The 16688-nt window shown below is 53.8% G+C and overlaps 5 protein-coding genes across 5 annotated transcripts; 3 read left to right on the top strand and 2 right to left on the bottom strand.

The window, feature by feature from the left end:
* Window positions 1-1040: 1040 nt before the first annotated feature.
* Window positions 1041-3282, bottom strand: PV07_05624 (uncharacterized protein). Its single transcript, XM_016392534.1, has one exon. It carries the CDS (start codon window positions 2451-2453, stop codon window positions 1293-1295), a length of 1161 nt encoding a protein of 386 aa, XP_016250053.1. The 5' UTR covers window positions 2454-3282; the 3' UTR covers window positions 1041-1292.
* A 1736-nt stretch (window positions 3283-5018) lies between these two features.
* On the top strand, window positions 5019-6860 carry PV07_05623 (uncharacterized protein). The gene is made up of 2 exons (XM_016392533.1): window positions 5019-5209; window positions 5276-6860. The coding sequence occupies exon 2, from the start codon at window positions 5441-5443 to the stop codon at window positions 5918-5920; it is 480 nt and encodes a 159-aa protein (XP_016250052.1). The 5' UTR covers window positions 5019-5209; window positions 5276-5440; the 3' UTR covers window positions 5921-6860.
* Window positions 6211-7395, bottom strand: PV07_05622 (uncharacterized protein). The gene has a single exon (XM_016392532.1). It carries the CDS (start codon window positions 6792-6794, stop codon window positions 6447-6449), a length of 348 nt encoding a protein of 115 aa, XP_016250051.1. The 5' UTR covers window positions 6795-7395; the 3' UTR covers window positions 6211-6446.
* Window positions 6909-12834, top strand: PV07_05621 (uncharacterized protein). The gene is made up of 4 exons (XM_016392531.1): window positions 6909-7754; window positions 7823-9270; window positions 9318-9427; window positions 9479-12834. Exons 1-4 carry the CDS (start codon window positions 7673-7675, stop codon window positions 12357-12359), a joined length of 4521 nt encoding a protein of 1506 aa, XP_016250050.1. The 5' UTR covers window positions 6909-7672; the 3' UTR covers window positions 12360-12834.
* Window positions 12835-14073: 1239 nt separating this feature from the next.
* On the top strand, window positions 14074-16678 carry PV07_05620 (uncharacterized protein). The gene is made up of 3 exons (XM_016392530.1): window positions 14074-14690; window positions 14749-15475; window positions 15543-16678. Exons 1-3 carry the CDS (start codon window positions 14621-14623, stop codon window positions 15640-15642), a joined length of 897 nt encoding a protein of 298 aa, XP_016250049.1. The 5' UTR covers window positions 14074-14620; the 3' UTR covers window positions 15643-16678.
* The last annotated feature ends 10 nt before the right edge of the window (window positions 16679-16688 follow it).

The raw sequence follows: 16688 nt of genomic DNA, 5'->3' as shown, positions 1-16688 counted from the left end.
GGGTGTCGAGGCTAGGATTGAACCAAGGTGCAACTGTCCCACTGCGGCTGGTCGGTGGATGGTGCATGCGACCATGAACCAAGCATGCAATGCACCCCACGTCCCGCCCACGTGCGTGGGTCTTTTTTAAGCATTGGAAATCGTTGCTGAGCTGGAGCTTGAGCTCGGGGCTTTTTCGACGTTGGCGGTTGAGCCCGGAAACTGCAGACGAGAACAGTAGGAATGGAAGAAGCCGAGGAGAGGGACAGAGATGAACCAGTCAACAACGAAACTCCGACACAGGATCGGCATCTGGTCATCATCTCGCTGCTGTCATCAAGAGTTGGATCAAGAGAAGAGAAAGCGGAGATGAGCTGGTGTCATATCCGGGCCTAGGAACCCCCCGGCAAGCCAGACGCCCAACCAAGTGCAAAGGGCCAGCCAGGCACAACTGCAGTTGGGTAGGAGCGGGAGAGCCAGGACTGTGCCCTGATCTGCTCCCTGATCGACTGCCCCCTCTGGGCAACTCACTGCCTTGACTGGGCTAGCCCTGCTTTGCCTGGGGGAGGTAGCCTGGGTAACCCGATGGGGATCTGGAGTGCCCTGTGGTGCCTAGCGGTGCCTAACTGCGCCTAACGGTAGTGGTGTTAGTGGTGTGTCGTCATCCCACCCAGGGTTACAGGTTCGCTTATTAGTAGTGCCAACAAGCTGCATTCCCTAGCAGCTGCAGAAGTCCATTTCCCCTCCTTGCATGCATCGCAAACCTGTTCTTGTGCGTTCAGCATGCCCATCGAGAAAGGATTTGCTGGCCCTTAGCTTCATGACGAGTCACTCGCCCTTGCTTCGGCAAGTGAGAGTGAGACACCAGTTCAACTGGGAGAGAGAAGTATGGTTGTTGGTACATCATCACATTCCACGCTGGTGTGATTCTTATCATTGCAGGGGAATTGTTTCCTATCCCAGCCCGCATGTACAGACGCAGAGCCGCCATAATCACACAAAACATCTCGTCCACCTGTCGTGCTGCTGTCACCGACTCGCAAAACCCCCCTCCCCCTCCCCCCCCCCAAACAATTAGCTAAGTCCAAGCTCTCTCATTATCGTAAGGAAAATGCCGCATTGCAGTTCCATGGCCATGCCTCTCCATGTCCTCGTCGTAGCTTGCATTCCTCATCGTCACCAACTTCGAAGTCTGGTTCCCCTTCATATGTGTCCAAAAGCGAAATCCCAAGAATGCCTGCCCAAGCTAGAAGAATAAAAAGGGCCGGCCCAAGTAGAAGATGCGTAGTAAACCGTCAAAACATAACCGGATATTAATCGTCGAGATCTGGATTCGCCACAAAAAGCCTCACCCCCGGCTGACCCATGCTCATCGTCCGCTCATCCACACTCCCTCTTCTCCGCAGGTCCTCGACTTTCTTCGCTTGCTCCAGTGCCCGTTGCACAGCACTTGGCCCAGAAAGCTCCTTCAACTCGCCGAATGAGTCTTCGCTCTCCCGGCCGCCGGGTGTAGATTTGTCGCTGTGGATGAAATAGTCGTGTTTCGGGCCTTCGGCGGTTTCTGTGTCTTCAGGAATGCCTTGCCCTGGCGACCCTTCGCTCGGCGGTGTGCTCGTACTGCTAAATCGTCCTTGATCCGGACGTGGGTAGCCGCTTCGGTATTTGGCGCTGTTGGTACTGCTTCTCCCGCTCCCGGTTCGGGCATGTACCATGCTATTGTCACCGGTTAAGCTTCTCCCTTCCTCTTCCTCGTCGCCCAACGCCTCGTTGGCACTCAATCGTACAGGCACAGACGCGCCCGTTAGATTCGCCGGAACATAACCGGGCGCTTTCGGGACACCGCCATGTCGGATCTTGCCAACCACGCCACCGGAGGAGATGGTGCTTGTCCGTCCCCCTTGGCCGACTCCTTGAACTTCAAGTGTAGCGCGGTGTTTTGCTGCTTTTTGGGCGGCAGCGAGCCGTGGGTCAATGTTTTGGGCTCGATCGCACCACACGGTTGCCTTTTGTTTCCGCATTAAGGCTACGTAGGATGTGGGGCTGTTTGTGGCCGTCGAGCGGCCAGAGGTGGAGCGGCGTGGCACGCTGGCGGCCGAAGAGGTCGTGGCCTGTCTGTGCATGCTCATAGCAGTATTCGAGGTGGAGGATTGGCGCGAATGTGAAGAGGTGGAGGGAATGCGAGAATGGCCAGTGCCAGAGGACGAAGTGGCGCTGGTCACAAAAGAATTGGAGGGAGGGAGAGTGTTGGAAGAAACAGTCCGCGAGTGGTGGTGATTGCTAATCGTTCGCGCCGGCGCTATGGGAGTGGTTGTTGTCGTAATGTAGGATTTTCGCTGTGGTCGAGTGAAGGCGCCGTCAGCCACCGAGGGCGCGGGATGAGGAGGCAACGAGGAAATGGGGGCGGGAGAATGTGAGTAAGGGTAGGAGAGCGTGGGATCTGGGATGTTTGTCCCAGCTACTGTCAAGACGCTCATCGGTTTTCCCAGGGACTGGCAAGGCTCAAGAGAGCAAAGAAGTAGAATGGAGAATGGAGAATTGAGGCCGAAGGTTGTAAATCGGTCTTTGGTGCAGTCCAAGTGCTGGTTTGGTAGTGGAGACTTCGGCTGGCTGCAAGTCGGTTTTTTCTGGTCCTTGCGTCTGGGTTATTGGCCGGCACACCAGATCCGCCGCAATGAGGTAGTAATGAATTGGTTTGTAACCAGATTGACCCAAAACCAGGTAGTGGCAGTGGCAGTGACGGTGACCGTGGTAAGAGGGAGAAGTCGAGGTGATTGTAAACCCAAGGCTCGAGGAGTGAGTGACGAAAGACGGGAAACGGGGGGGCCAGGAGGGCGGTTTGGAAATTTGAATCAAAATGGTCTGGGTAGCCGATGCCTTTGTAACACGTCTCGCGCGCCCTTGGACCTCGTATCGCTAGCCCCTCGTCGTGTCGAGGCGGAGAAGAGCTGGAGGCAATCACTGCTATAATTGAGTCCTGAGGAATGTACAGTCGCAGTTGCGGACCAATGGTACCAACTGACAGGAGACTCGGCGGAAGAGGCGTGAGAGGGTTACTCTGGCGACAAGTCCGCGCGCGAATCAATTGGACGTATGTTGACGGAGTTGATACTGATGGAGGGCAGCAGCCTTGCAGCGAGACTCGATTGATTCGAAGGAGTCTTGCAGTGGTGGGTGAGGGTGTGTACAAGTACGTGTAGGGGAGAGCCCTCCAAGATGGCAATCGGACAACTTTATTTTACAGCAATCGAATGATGTTGACGACGACGATGATGCTTTGGCACTTGTCCAGGATTTGCATGCCCGTCACTAGCTACGTACCTACGAGTAGGAGTTGATCCATGCCAGGGGGGCCCATGGATTGCCAGGCCCAGGACGCCAGGATGCCAGGACGCCAGGAGGCCCAGCGGATCATACCATATTACGAGACCAGGACCTCACCAAGCGAAACCTCGTTCTTCCCTCAGGTCGGCAGTCCGCTGTCTATTACTCCGACCCGCGACGGGTGCCGTAGAAGGGGGGGGGGGAGGGGGCTTGAAGACCGGAAGAGAGGGGGGCCAAGGGGCGAGGGGCTTCCTTGAGAAGGCTGCTCTTTGGAAGCTGGCTCGCTGGAAAGGGCACGGCACCTAAGCCTTGAAGAGGGCCCACGCCCCTATCCAGCGTCCCACCCATGTATCATCCACGCCCGTGCCTGCGGCGCCCATCAGCAGCCCGGTGCCCGGATATTATTCGCTTAAATCTTGTCCTTGTAGCCCTCATTATTTGGTTGGGGGGGGGGGGAGGTGGCTCTAGGTAGCCGCCTGGCTCTCCTTGGGCATCTGTGATTTGACGGCGTCCGACTCAGACCACCTTTTAACTTCCCTCGACTCATCCAAACCCAGCTGAAAGCTGCCGCCCGCAGTCCGAACCGCTCAGCGTCACTTCCCAATATTATTCCACCTCCCCTCGGTGCGCCTCTGGGTGCGCCTCTGCCCCGTGGAACTTGCCTACTTGGGGATTCCTCGAGCTTCCAGGCGTCAAGCCTTGAGGCCCAGACGTCATGGCCACTCACAAGTGAGACTTAGGCTCGACCTGCTTGATCTGGATGGCGATTACTATTATCCAACCATCGAGATTGCAAAGCCTCAACCGCAATGCCACCTCGCTTTCTTTTTTTGATCCCACAGGCACAACCTCGTGGCATTGCTACAGTTGTACTCCATATGCTCAGCAATATGAAAAATCTTCAAACTCCTCCATTGATCCGTCACTACCGTCGCATGACAGCCCGCAACCCAACCATGGCAGCGCGGGTAGGCTCGCACTCCAGCAAAGAGTGAGACGGATGGGCCAGTGAGCTGCAATGCAGTGACAAACCCTCCGCCCCGAGCCGTCAAGTTCCTGAGGAATTTTCTGGTCTCATCGGAAAGAAAACCACGTCAATGGCATGCTCCACGTCGCTGATCCACGAGCACTAGGCAAAGGGCGAAGCTACGAGGCCGCAAGGATCTAGATCACCTTGGGGCAAGACCTGGCATCGAGCCTTGTCCGAGTAGGAGGATGGCCTGTCGGGTGCCTCTTTGACAAAGTTGGCACCTTGGTCTTTCTGTTGGCTGTGCCGAAGTCTTTCCTACGTCAAGGCAGGTTTCAGGTTTGCTGTACGAGTACATCCAACAAGGTCTCTTCCAATCGCCCCTTTCTGTCCTCCACAACAAAATCCACAACCAATTCCACTTGGATGCGACTTTCAGTAGCTGCCCCGTGTTGCCCTAAGGGAAAACGTCATTCCATCTGCGATCCAGAAGCTTCTCGCTAGAACAAATGCAACATTTCCCCGTCTTCTGCTTGAACCCTACCTGTACTTAGTTCCTGATCGACCGCGCCAGTATCGTGTTGCGTCTTGAATGGGCCTCAATGACAGCCTACAAGTACACGAAAAAAAAAAACCACATCACAAGAGAAGTGGATTCCATTTGGGACGAATCAGCAGATCAGGAGAGTATCTTCTGGTGTAATTTACCGTTGCAACTATTGACATTAACCTGCGCCCGTGATGTCGTTGGGGAATATACATCTTGCCGTTCACTGACTCCAATTGATCCTCACTTACAGCTTGCATGCAGCGTTGGCAGCGTCAAAATCACCTACTGTGTAGGGTTCGCTACCCAGCGGGCTGCCATTCCTATCAGATCCGGGACAGCCTTCAGTTATGGGTCAGCTAGCATTTGCACAAGAAGTGCAGTCTCATGACACGGCAGGTTCCCGGGCGTGTCCGTAAACAAATGGTGCGATCATATACTGACGGCCACTTCCATTGAAGGATTGGTTCGAATTTACCTTCTTCCCGTTCCAACGGTTGTCCAGCAGCAGATCAATGGCATGTTTGCCATGTCCACCACTTCGATAGTGTGAGGTGCCATTGCAGCGACTTGGATCGTGGCATATCCAGCAACCTGGGATAGTGACCAGATTCCCGACGCAAGTGATGCCTCGCCAACTGACATTTCAAGGCCCGTCTCACCAACCGCGATCGTGCCAGGTTGCAGCCGACTCGATCTCTCTCAAGACGCTGGGGAGGCCACGGGCAGCATCGGCCAAGTTGGCTTGTTGCACAATCGTGCTGTCATCGCCTTTGTCCTGCTCACGGCTGCTGGGAAAGGTCGAAGCACATTTAACCAGAAACTGTTTGGAGAATCTCCAAAATGATCAATCGTTGGGTGTCAACGTACGAGATATGGGGACTTTATTCGGCGTGTCTGAGACAAGGTGTCAGCAGAGTCTTATGGCATACACCCCGTCTTCCCTCACCCACCATTCCTTCCGTCACCGCAAAGTGGAGTCTCAAAAATTCATCGCCCAAAAGACAATTTTATCGAATATACCACTTGGGCACAGTATGAGGATCTTTTCAATGGTAAGCAGTTTTGTGTCAGTCCAGCTGAGCCGTGGGCGGCACCGTATCTGAAACAATCGATGGTCGAGACGAGACGAGCCCAAGAAACCCAGACTTTGGTCCATCTCCCCAGCTGAACCGCCAATACCATCAAACAGTGGCGAGCGACTCGGGGTCGGAGATCGGTACCTGGAACGGACACACCAGTGTTTCTAAAACGAAGTTTCAAAAGTGAGTGGGCAGAACAGGATAGGACTTTAGAGAGGCAGCATGCAGTGCCAGCGCATCATCCGTGGGCCGTGGGGCATTGCAGGGGGGCTGCATCCAAGTGGCTCGGTCGGTGAGCCTGCACAGCGACACATGGCGGAAGGATCTTCGGGTTCAAGATCGGTTAGCATCTTAGCAGCTCGTTTGCGGTCCAGTCATCGTTATCCCAAGGCTTGACGTGGCCAATTCTGCGAGGTCGATGGGAGGACAAACGAAAAAAGGTCATGTCCTGCAGCATGGAGGCAGCACCACTTAGAGTGCATCGAAAAGTCCCCTGCGAGTAGTGATGGGTCGTCGGACCTTTTTCTGCTGGCAAATGGACTAGGGTACTTTATCCCTCAGATGTAGACTCCGTCCAAAGTATCGGTGTACTACTGTCGCGGCGACCATGCGCGTCTATGAACCCGTGGCACATTGGCCGCCTTTTCAGCCACTTCACTAGGTAAGGGTGGCAGAGGCTGAGGTGAATGGGTACGGAGTACAGATGAAGCTGTGCCAGTTCCCATCTCTTGTTCTCGCCACACCTCTCGCTCACGGCTGTTGCGCTGTCGCCACATCGTTGGAAACCCGGGGGAGAAGCGTGGACCACGGCGTCTCCTTCTTGCGCGACCGCTGGTTTGGCGAGATGTTCTCTAGTACCATCGGCCCGGAGCGCATCTTTGAGCTTTAGAAGAAGCATATTGAGGGGCAGCGAGTGGCTCGAGAGGGCGTTGAGCTTATGTCAAGCAGCCTGGTTAGTCTGGACTAATGCAGCTGGATATGCATTCGTTGGCAACGTCGTCAGGGCCTGCAAGTCATCCCTCATGTTGCAGTGTTGTGCTGTACTCTGAGAAATTGTGTGCGTTGTTCTCTGGTTCCCTCTAGTCGTAGTCGTTGGTCGTCGATCAAAAAGACCCCCAAAAGTCTGCCCTGATGGATTGATGCGCCATAGTGAGAATGTCTTGTGGCTTTCATGGTCTTTTCGTGGATCGTTGCGTCCAGACCTCGCGTTGCAGGTGATTGAGACTGCTGGATATTTCAAGGTGCCCGTATTGGCGAGTTGGGTACTGTACTGGCAAGCGAGCGACCGAAGAACTCCCCCGCATTATCGCCCTGCGGTGACTGTTGTCCTTGGGACCTTGGGACCTTGGTCTCTCTGCGGTACGTTGTACCTTTGGCACCCTGCATTGGGTCATCAAACCACGCCCCTCCGCCACTCCAGCCACGAACCATCACAACGAGAGAGCCAACCTTGGACGAGGTGGTGGAGGAAGAAGAAGCAGAAGAGGAGGAATTCTCCCATCGTTCGGACAATCCTCTCTGCGGCGACGCCTGACCGCTGAATCGAATCACATCACATCACATCACACGCTGCCATTGCGAGTCACAAGTCGATCCTCGACTCACCCTCCGACCAAAGACGGAATCCCGCTCCCACTCACTCCCACGCCTCACCTCGCCCTGCTTTGCGAAGATCACTCACTTTGCTCTCTACGCCGCTTCCCGCCGTAGCCCCAGCATTCGCTGTTCCTGCTGCCGTCGGCCTGCGCCTTCCGCTGTAATGGAATTGGCCAGCGTATGACAGAACTACCTGGGGTTTCTGGTGTCGTGGAAGGTCAAGCCCAAGCCCAGGGTAAGGGCTGGGCCCAGCACGCTCAAGGTTGGTCACCACGCTTCTCTCTCCAAATTCCGACCGCAGTTCAACCAGCTCACCTCGTCTGGCGACAGTGGTTCCTTCTCGTTTGCCATTCCAAGCACCCGATAACAATGCTCAAGACCATGCCGAACCTATGTCTAGAACCGAACCTCCAGAACCTACCTCGACGGGTTCTCCGCTCTTCGGCAGCTCTTCCACGCAGAGAGCTCCTTCCAACCATGTCCTCCCTTCTAGGCGCCTCCAGGAGCAGAACAATGCCGCATCGATGTTAAGGGTTATTTCAAGAGCGCCCAGCGTTTCAAGAGACAATGGAGACGGTGGAAGGCCGTCATTCGGCTCACGGGGTCGAGAGATCCCCTTTGCCCATATGCGTGTGCATTTCGAGGACTTCGCAAAACAACTTCGCTTACATCGACACCATGAGTACCGTAAGCGAATGCTCTACCACCAACGAGACCGCCTACGAAATGCTATCGCTCTTTCTGGCCGTCTACAGCGTGTGGGTTCCTGGGTGCATGATGGCCTGGTTCAGATCTCTCAACAGTCGGATCCCAGTGGTTTCACCCGAGTACATCAACACATGCAAGATCTGGCCGCCCGCTGTCATTCTCAGTGGAATCATGAAATCCACGCCCTTGATTCTACCTCTACAATGGCATCAAAATCGTCTGTGCAGGATTCCTTTTTCGCTAGGTTGTCACCTGCCATCCAGGAGGACTGTCTCGAACTCGTACAAACCTTGCGGAGCAATCCCCGGTTTCTTGTCGAGAGGTTCAAGGCAATGAACCCCGAACAGGTTAAGGGTCTCTCAACATCACCCAAGTTCAAGAAGCTCCCCGAGTCGGTCCTCGTATCACTATCGCAAAATCGCGGCCGCGAGTCGCAGCGCAGGCGGGCTAGATCTAATTTTAAAGACTTTGAGGACGACACACAATTGATACGGAGCAAAGCCTATTCCAAGGAGCTCGAAGACTATGCATCATCTTTTGAACGGTCGAATCCTTTGTCTTTCCTTGTCCACAACATTTACGGTTCTACGCAAGATGTTCTGAACAAGGAAAGCAACTTACGACTTTATACATGGTCGACGATTTGCGCGAGTTTGATGCTAGAATCTATGCCGACATTCGATGCGATCATTGGCGAAGTCCTATCAGCATTCGCACACTTATACGAATGGCAGATCAAAGACCGCTTGGAAATATTCTTGATGGGCAGTTTACAGCGAGGTGCGTTCCTATATAATTCTCTGGAAAGCGCGGCTGCGGCTCCTAGGACGGATCTCGGGCCTTTCGATCCATCGAACACTCCTCAAGCCCAAGCATTCTTTGATGCAGAAGTCAAGGAACTTTTCCAGATCTTGTGCTGCGATGGAGGTATACCTGCGGGCGCGCTGTACTTGGGTCGGGCGATTATTGGGAAACTTCCCACCGTGGAGAGCCAGAGCGCATTTCGGGGCCATTTCTTCTTCAGGTGGTTTTTGCAAGATTTCCTGCGCATTGCCATCTCCTTTCCAGAGGTACTGTGGTCGTGAGCTTCCTATTCTCTCAGCTAACGATGGATCAGGATGAAAAAATGCTCCTCCAATTCCATATCAATAGCAGGGCTAGGTTCCATCTGCTTCACAAGCTCTGGGATCGAGCGGTTGCCCGTGCCACCGAGACTTTCAGCCCAATGTAAAGTTCCACATTCTGTGCCAAATGGAAATACACTAATCTTTCTTTCAGAACCGCACAACAGGTCGACCAAGATGTTCAAAATTGTGTAAACGGTATTATAAGCCGAATCTCGGCAGATATCCACTGTTCCAATCCCTATCGACCAGACCCGCCTTCGAGAACCATCGTCGAACCGACCGACTCGCCCTACATCTCGATCTGCGCAGCAGACCTTGCTCATCTGCTGGAGAAACTGAGACCCCAGGTCCTTCATACCTCGAGTCCTTTTGGGCCATTCTTGAGCTCCTCACAAACGACGTTCAATATGCAGTATTCTCGAGCCAGTCCGAAGTTTGAACGACTGTGCAGACGTATACTGGATGTCATCGAGCCTGGCCATTCGTCGAAGAACGTTCACCCACGCCAAGAAAATTGGACTCTGCTATTAGTCTCAGAGACAGGGAAGATATCGATAGCATCGACTGGATTGTTGATGGAGAAGTCGGCGACTATAGACGGTCTGGGTGAACTTGATCCAGCAGAAAGTGCCGCGCTTCGCCTGGCAGACCGGCCAACAACCCTGCATAACCGACAATCCGCCGATCAGATACCAACTAAAGGAGTTGACAATCTCAGCCTCGCCGAGATGTTCGCCGCTCAGGCGAATATGTCTCACATAAAGACTGACAGCATTACCTCTATGTACTGGCATGATGCGCTCAAATATCTGCGGAACTGTTACCCACTAACTGTTCTAACGGGTGATGATACGAAGGTGCTCGGGCCATTAACCCACAAACTGATGGGGTGTCGACAAGAGCTTGAGAATGAATGTTTACAGGTGGAGCAGGAAGTGGCAGAACTGGCAGCATCATATGCTCTTACAAGAGAAGATCTATCTAAAGCTGCAGGTTGGCTTGATAAACTTCGACTCAAGCTGTGGTACGAGAGCCATGTGCTGACCTCGAATGTCTACGACAATGCCAGGAATATCGCGGTCGCGCTGAACAACATGGCACTGCCGCCTATTCAGAGATTCGCGTCTGCTCAGGAACCAAACAGCTTACTAGAAATGAGTCGACCGGGCACATCTGCAACGTCCGCATCTTCGGTTTTTGATCAGCCGAGAATTGACACCATCACGATCCTAAAAGCATCAGTGGAACATGGTGGACCTCGGAAGCTATCAGATCCACAGATCGAGAAGACAAGAAAGTGGCTTGAGCGGAATCACGTGGAAAACTTCTGTCGGGGCGAAGAGAGAATTCATCGATTCTGCATGGAGGTCAAGCTAGTCACCCGGAGATTGGTCGGAGAGACCTTGGCCGACAGCCCTGTCCTTTGGTCCAGCGAACTCTTTGCGAGGGAGAAATCTCTGTACGACATCCATGCGGTCTTTGGAGGACTCCCGAGCACCAGGCCCCCGAGTGTGATGAGCGAACCACTTTCATCCACTTCTTTCCCAATACGCGCTGCCTTCTTAGGCTCAAGAACCTCGATCTACGGCGGTTCAAGCAGACTTGGAAAAGACAGCCTGGGCAGTGACATGGCGTCCTTCATTAGCTCCCCTGGACGAGCTACCACTTCCACAACTCTGGAGAGCAGCATCTGGTCACCCGCTCAATCGAACTCCAGGTCAGTCACCTCAGCCTCTGTACAGTCCAGGCCAGCCTCGACATTCGAAGACAGCGCATTGAACCGACCCATTGACCGTGGTCAAGAAAAGGCCAGCTTCCTGGAGAGCCTGCGACAAGACCTGATCTCGTTGTTGCTATCGGATCTTGGATGCCCGGTTTGGAGCTGTGGAAGTGAAAGTGATACATGGATGAACGCAGCGTGGCAGACCCCAGCGATTGTTGACCGCTTAATGCAGCGTACCGTCCTGGCTCAGCTGCTCCCTCCTCAATCAAGAACTGGAAGCTCCACGAAAACCTCCCATCCAGGAAGCACGAGGAAACAGAAGGGGCGAAGTCAGAGTGTAGCACCGCTGCCACGCTCACCGACCAGACACAACGCAACCGTTGCCCCAGGCTCACTGGAAAAACTACTTACCATTGGCAATGGGGAGTTGAGCACAGGGAGCTTTCCCTACTTGACAGCATTCGACGACGTTCTCGGTCGAGTAAGGGATCACACAGATCCCATCCTGAAACTCAAGGCCATTCGGGATTTCAGATGCTTGTCACAAGCTTTTCAGCGAACTCATCAACAAGCCATTCAGAAAGCCAACTCGGCGGGGCAAGATGTTGATTCCCAGGACCCGACACGACGGCGAAGCCTTGATCCGAACGTGCTATCACAAAATCTACGTCGTCGACAGCGCCAGGGCAAGATTCGAAGGCCAGATGCGACTGAATCTTCTGCTGGCGAGAGCGCCACTGTCCAATTTCTGAAGGACCTTCTCTTTGTCCTTCGGCCGAAGACAATCTTTCGGGATCTGCAATATATCGCTGCATTCGTGTCCTCAGAAATACTGGACGATACGGAACTGGGTCCTGCATTCCTGCACGTGGGGCTGGCAGCGTTGGCATGGAAGGACGAGGTATGTCGCGGCATGGTCGATGTGGCGGATCGAATTGTCGCCAAAGACGCGATCAAGAGGAACGTATCAAGTGGCACCCGCCGGGAGCCGTCGGTCCTCAAGGCAATGGAGTACTGGATCATCGGCGCTCAGGAAAGCAACGCCATTGCACAACGAGAGTTGGCGAGCCTGTATCTCACCCACCCAGACGTCCCTCCGATCGTGAGTCTCCCGCTCGCGTTGTCATCGGAGATTTTCAAGCGCGAAATGAGGTGGAAAGAAGATGATGACGACGAAGAAGAAGGATGGCGCCGTAACAGTCAGGCGCTATGCCTCGCCCTGCACTGGATGCAGGAGGCTGCTAAAAATGGGGATACTGTGGCCCAAACCAAACTGGAAGAGCGTGAAGCCGGCCGTTCAATTCGATGAGGTGACACTGTTTTTATTATCACGACTTCTTTGCCCCGGCGGTGAGCAGAAGGCTTACCCGTTTGTTTTTATGGGGGTGGCTTGAATGACTTGACTACTGATATGGAACTCTCTGGCGACGGGCGAATTGGCTTTACAGGAGTTTTGGCTATTCGGGCATTCTGTTCGTTCATGACCGTTTTTGAGAGTGTAGCAACTCGAGCGATACACGTGTACTTGTGCTACGGGTGGCAGATTGCAATTTGGCGAGTTAAAATTCTGTTTGGAGGATACCCAGGTATGGCTCGATTGGAATGAGCGTCCAGCGGGACCGGATCAACACCTGGCGGCCAGGGAGGAGGTCTTCGAAGCTTTGCATCTCTCTGTGTTGAATGGATGGACAGATGATGGGCAATGCGTTTTGCCATGTGTGAGCTAGTTACTGGTGAAATGCACGAACGAGCTGTGCAGTTGGGTAGAAACCCTTTTTTTTTCACTTCGCCTTCTCCAACTCGTTTTTCGCCCGATACAGGCATTGCAGTAGCCCGTGGTGATGCTGGATGTACCTCCGTACCCAGTGGGGCAATGATGAGCTAGTAGAAGGAGTCGAGATACCCTGGTCGCCCCGAAAGTCCATTGCGCCAACATTTTGACTTGGCCAGTAAGAGATGCTGCTTAAAGGCTTCAGCGAGGAAGTCAGGCGATCAGGGAGGACGCATTGTCCTCGTGGACGAATCATGGGGGCGCCGGGGGAGGGACAGAGATTTCAGCAGCTCTAGGAGCTCAGGCACATGCATCGTGGCGGGGGTGCTGGTGGTTGCACAGCAGTAGGGGACATGCAGCTCAGCCTAAGCAGAGAAGAAAAAGTCACGGAGAAAGGACGGGGTGATCCAGCCATGGCCTTGATGAAAGGGGGCGTCAAGTCAGTTCATCATTTCTCCAGCAGAGAGCACAACACCCCCAGGCCCACAGAGTGTACTTCAGACAAGGCGATGAGGACAGGGCATGGGCCATAAATAAGAGCGGAAAGGGACAGATGCAAGTCCGAGGCAAGGGGGTGAGATGGGCAGATACCAAGTCACGAGCACAGTAGCTTACCGTGAGTTCATGACTTTGACTGGAGGAGTTCATTGCGGTTTCATGCGGCTAAAGCATGACCATGACCGTGACCATGGCCACGAGCGCCGAAAGGAGTAGGACACGAGATAAGCCAATGCAAGAGACTGGCAAAAAGAAAGAGCCCAGGCCAGCAGGGCGACAGAGATTGTTGTTTTCTTCGGTCCAGCTGCAGCCATGGTAGGCCTTCGTCCGACGGAAATGGCCCTGTGACATTCTTATTGGAATGGATCAACGGAGGATTGTTGTATGGGGGGGGGGCAAAAGGAACGAACGAGTGAGGAGAAAGTGATCTCAGAGAGTGAGGTGAAGAGCCGTGAAGCAATGAATGCATGATGATTCAGTAGTTGGACGTAGCGGACGTAGCGAGCGCAGTCCAGCGCAGTCCAGCGCAGCCCCAGCGCAGCCCAGCAGCAACGGGTACAGCGGGCCGCTTGCCTGTGTGACGTCGGGTGCCAAGAGCCCCGACTATCGGATCCCCCAACTTGTAATGACGGTCGACTATCGGGCCAGCTGAGGCAAGATATCGCCAACAGCCCCACCAAAGGCCCCGTCATTTGATCCATCCTTAATTCTGCGTGACTACCAACATCCCATCCCTCAACTCTCATCTGCTGCCCATCAACCCCCCCCCTCCTCTCTGCACATGCTACTCTCTTCACCCAACTGACTTGCACCACAACTGCAACAACATCCAACAAATTAGTTTCCCGCCGAGTCAGAGGATGATTATCATCTCGTCGTCCTAGTCACCCTTTCCCAGACCACCGCGCAACTGATATCCGGCCGGGTGCCTTCTCCAACTACTTCTACCTGGCACGTACCCACAGACTCAATCTCCAGTCTTGCTTCTCCACTGCAACCACCATAACTCATCGTCCGATCCTAAGGAAACACAACTCTGTATCTCTTTCGGCCCATATCCATTCTCACCCGCATTGCTCGTCGGTCACTCGCCTGAATCCAGGCCGCGTTACTCTCCGCCGCCATCAATTCCGATCGTGAACGAGTCCTCATTGCGGTCGATTCCACCTCCCCTCTGCCGACCCCAAACCTGGCAGCTCTACCGTTACAGCAGCCCGACCTTGAAGACACCGAGTCCGTGGAACCTCACGTTTGCACTTCATCATACGGACCCTGAACTCTACATAAAAAGCTCCGTCACTATGCCAGTTGAAGTCCGTCACTCCCCGCCTCCGTTGCACCAGCCAGGCTCCGGCAACATTCGACCTAAAGGTGAGTTACCAACGCGAATGGCTTGATACCGAACGCTCATCACCTACGCTTGATGCAGGCATCTTGAAGAATCCATCCTTTTCATCCTCAAGCGGCCATCCAGGCTCGCCGTCAAAAGACGAGTTCCACCTGCCGCCACACGTGCCCCTCGATCCAAAGGAAGAGAGAGAACTTGTGCTTCAGAACACCCTCCAGAATGCCGGTCACCGCCGCTCGTCGTCGGCCGCGAGACGGGCATCCGCGTCACGCCGCCACTCAGCCGCGCTGGCCGCAAACCACGAAGACGACCCGGAAAAGATGCGGCTGAAGTGGGACGAAGCGAACCTCTACTTGGCCGAGCAGGAATCAGGCGGACGCATGAAAATCACCGAGCCAAAGACTCCCTATCAATATGGAGACGCCATGATGGAAGACGACGATGAAGAAGATGTGGCTATCGACCCCCGCTTCGTCAACGTCGATGAAGTGGAAATGGCAAAAGCCCCGAAGACGAACAAAAGACACCGTGAAAGCGAGATCCCTGGTCTGGAGCTCGGTGAGCCTGAAGAAGAGCTGTCTCCGGGGACCGCCGCATCGCCAGAGGAAGACAGAATTGTTCGAGGTTCGAACAATCTGTCGCGAGAATCAAGTAAAGAAAAGCATGTTAGTGTCAGTGATGGCAGTGATGCAGATGGGTTCAAGGAGCAGGTCGGCATGCCCACTCGCGAGGAGAAGGAGAAACACCGCCAGTTTGAGGAGCAGAGGAAGAGGCATTATGAGATGAAGGACATCAAGAATTTGCTTGGGTAAGTCGTTGTCTGCCATGATGACCTTTTCTTGTCCTAAACTCGTGCTGATCTTGATACAATGCAGACACCCCGAGGAATTGGACATGGAAGATGAAGAGGAGCCTTCCGTTCCGCCCGTGATGCCAAAAGATTTACCGGAGCGATCGATTAATGGCACCCGCTAGAGCGTCCTTCCGCCATGCCCGGTGCACCTTTTCCAGCATTTCGAAATTGGTGTCTCCGCCGTTGTTTCAATCACTTCTTCAAGCATGACGAAACTATATACTCGGACAAACTTTACTAAACCGGATCAAAGGTATAAAGACGCATGGGAAGGGGCACCGTGCACCAGCATCGACACCAGCAGACAGCATGGGGGTGCACAGGTGATTGGGTGGGTAGAGAAGAAAGGGGCATGTTCTCATATGATCTCCACCGAGTCTCAATACATGCTTATGTGTCGAGCGCCGGATGGGGGTCTCATTTCCTTTGGTATTGCATCATTCACACACACGCCAGCATGCATTCTTCGACTGGACGACCATGACGACCGTCGTCCCAGAGATTCAGCATTCGTCCGCAAGCTTCAACCACGGGCTCGCCGTTACTTCAAATGTCAGATTTCGTTTGATCAGCATTAATCGACCCCATTCAATGCATCTTGATGCCCGCGATTGGCATCACTCCGAAGGATCACTCAGTCGTACAGCTGCAGCCTTTCGCAGTCTTGCTTTGTCCTCTTCTCGCCCCCGAAGCCATCCTCTTCCGATCCACCTTCGCCAACGTTTCATAGTTGCATGATCAGTCTTCTTCCTTTGTCGGGCATTCGAAACTTTTCTACCTTCCACGAGTAAGCAACGAACGACTGGGGAGTGATGGGGGATACTTGAGTGATCAAAGGAAAATTGCCGTATTCTGGGGGGGCACAAAAAGGGACAACGTGTCAGAAAGCCTTAATTCCATTGAACTTCACTGCACGGGACTGAACGTCCACGTCTATGTCCACGCAATCAGAAAGCAAAGCAAAGGAAGTGGAGGCAAAGTGATCTATATGGTGGACACGAAAAAACAAAACAAAACAAAAAACAAAAACAAATGCATAGCATAGCATAGCATAGTATAGCCTGCCGTTGTTACTTGCTGCCTGCGGCCCTGGTTTATCCCGAACCGTCTGTAGCGCGCGATCAGGCTATTGATGCAATGGACATTATCGTCTCATCACCCCCCCCCC

The sequence above is a fragment of the Cladophialophora immunda genome, assembly GCF_000835495.1.
Source record: "Cladophialophora immunda strain CBS 83496 unplaced genomic scaffold supercont1.3, whole genome shotgun sequence".
NCBI lineage: Eukaryota > Fungi > Ascomycota > Eurotiomycetes > Chaetothyriales > Herpotrichiellaceae > Cladophialophora > Cladophialophora immunda.
The sequence above is the reverse complement of the archived record's forward strand: the minus strand, read 5'-3'. Positions and strand labels throughout refer to the sequence as shown.